The 2,349-nt window shown below is 38.9% G+C and overlaps 1 protein-coding gene across 1 annotated transcript in view; it reads left to right on the top strand.

Moving 5' to 3' along the window:
* LOC103603177 (lipoma HMGIC fusion partner-like) overlaps positions 1-1,146 on the top strand; it is a 94,538-nt gene extending 93,392 nt beyond the window's left edge. Inside the window, exon 4 of the mRNA XM_008587662.1 lies at positions 821-1,146. Coding sequence (XP_008585884.1) covers positions 821-939 — 119 coding nt within the window. The 3' untranslated portion in view covers positions 940-1,146. The remainder of the gene's footprint in view (positions 1-820) is intronic.
* Positions 1,147-2,349: the final 1,203 nt, after the last annotated feature.

The following is a 2,349-nucleotide window of genomic DNA, read 5'->3' as shown; positions in this document are numbered from 1 at the left end:
GGCCCAGTTTATTACTAATGATAAATATATGATTTTGGGTAAATTACCAACTTCTCTAACTTCCAGTTTCCTCGTTGACTGCACTGAGCTGGTAGTCCACCTCACAATGTTGTTAAAGGAATTGACAAAGACAATATATGGAAAAGAAATCTGCTCATTATACTTTTAGCAACGTGGGTGTGTTACTACTATTAATCCTAATCCAACTCAAGAAATCAGGACCCATTTGGGCCTTTGTCATTATCTTCTTATTAAATGACACTTTAATTTGCAGATGTGTGTGGACCCCAAGAGAATCTGGCAAGTTTTGTTTTCCAGTTCAGTTGGTAGAATGTGAGCCGTTCTACAATTCCATGTAAACAGCAGTATTCACTTTGGCATTATGCTTCAAATGGGTCTCCTCCTTAGAGCAGCCTTTCTGCAGAAGGATTGTATCTATATTTTGAATTTTTTTCCTGAAGTACCTTAATATGCACGTGAGCTTGGGTGATTTAAACTAGAATTGACCACTTCATTTCTCCTATACTGCTTGTGGCCATTCCCCCTTTTCTTGAGCCAGGGTGTGGACATTGGTGGAGGGGAATAGATTTTTATCCTCTTAGCCAGCATGAGACATAGACCTTGAAATCCTTCTGAAATGCACACAACCATTCTTGCTTTCTTCACCCTCAAGACAACTTTCAGCACGTGTTATCATTCCATTTGAGTGAGGACACCATATTCCTAATGGGTATTTCAGAACATGTACACTGAAATAACAAAGCCTCCTGCAAAGTCATCCTCATCTATGTCTGACTTCTCTCCTCTTCCTTGGTCCTAGGTAAGTGTGAAATCGGCTGGGCCTACTACTGCACGGGAGCAGGTGCAGCAGCTGCCATGCTGCTGTGCACTTGGCTGGCTTGCTTCTCGGGAAAGAAGCAGAAGCACTACCCGTACTGAGATGGAGCCACTACGAGAAAGCAGAGGAGAAGATGGGCCAAAGGGGCTTGGAGGAGATGAAGCATACAGCTACTTTCAACAGGTGGAAGAGTGGTTTTGATCCAATACAGTGCTAACAAAATGAAACCCGATGGAATCAGGAACATTATATAGAAAGGAAGCATTCTGGGAAATTTGCGAAAGACATGGAGAGTATAGAATGATGGAGAGAAAAGGACCAAAGGCTAAAAATATTGCAGGGCATCGGGTGTTTCTATTCCACATAATATTGTTAATGTATATCACATACAGACACAAAACAAATCTATATATGCAAACAAGGGTTTTGTTTTGTCTTTTTTTAAAAAAAGGTGAACACTCAGAGAAACAAAAGGGCTAGTAGGAACAGTGTTATGTTGGGAAGCAGGGTACCGTGCAGATGTTCCCTGTAGGTCACGGCACTCCTGAAAGCACACGAGCACATCAGACACATGCATTCACACATATGCCCACGCACGGACATGTAGATCGTCGCACAGACTGTATGGAGGTTTAGCAGCGCATTACTCCTCTGTTTTCTTTTTAATATACATTTAAAATACAGTATTAGGCACTCCTGAAAGCACACGAGCACATCAGACACATGCATTCACACATATGCCCACGCACGGACATGTAGATCGTCGCACAGACTGTACGGGAGGTTTAGCAGCGCATTACTCCTCTGTTTTCTTTTTAATATACATTTAAAATACAGTATTATCACTTCGTAAAGCATACATTAAACCTAATAAATGGACCAATAAACCACTCTATCAGTATTTTGTATATCCTGCATAAACTCTTTACACCCTCAACATATTTTCAGTGTTTATGCAGACCTTTAGAGTTAAGCCTTTGTATTTCAATGTTATTCAAAGATATGCATCATTTCTCTGAGTAACTTCTGCTATGATATTCTTACAAAGTAAAGGGGCAACTTTCTGTCCACTGTAGGAAAGAATTCAGTTTAAGATCGGAGAGTAATGAGAGACATTTTCCAGCCATTAGATCTTGTTTTCTTTTGTCTATTGTTGTACTGTGCTGTGCCACATTTATTTCAATATTCATTTTGTAAAAAATTTAAAAGTGCTATTTTGTTTGTATTTGCAAAGCTCTGTTAATAAATTCTCTCTTTGATCAATAGCTAGATGAGTCATAGAGTGTTAATTCAGTTATTGAGTTTGCCTCTTTAATTTCCAAAAGACAGCCTTTCATCTACAACAATCCTGTAAATTTTCCTTTCCTCTTTTGCTACCTCTCATTAATTCACTTGCTAATCATCCTACAAGGCATTTTTCTAGGCACACAGTGTAGTAAAAGGTGAGTAAAACATAGTTTTTGTTTTAAACTTAAATTTTTTGCAACCAAAATTTTAACTCTTGTTCACTG

This window comes from Galeopterus variegatus, unplaced genomic scaffold (assembly GCF_000696425.1).
Source record: "Galeopterus variegatus unplaced genomic scaffold, G_variegatus-3.0.2 Scaffold4487, whole genome shotgun sequence".
NCBI lineage: Eukaryota > Metazoa > Chordata > Mammalia > Dermoptera > Cynocephalidae > Galeopterus > Galeopterus variegatus.
This window is presented reverse-complemented; position numbering and strand designations above follow the sequence as displayed.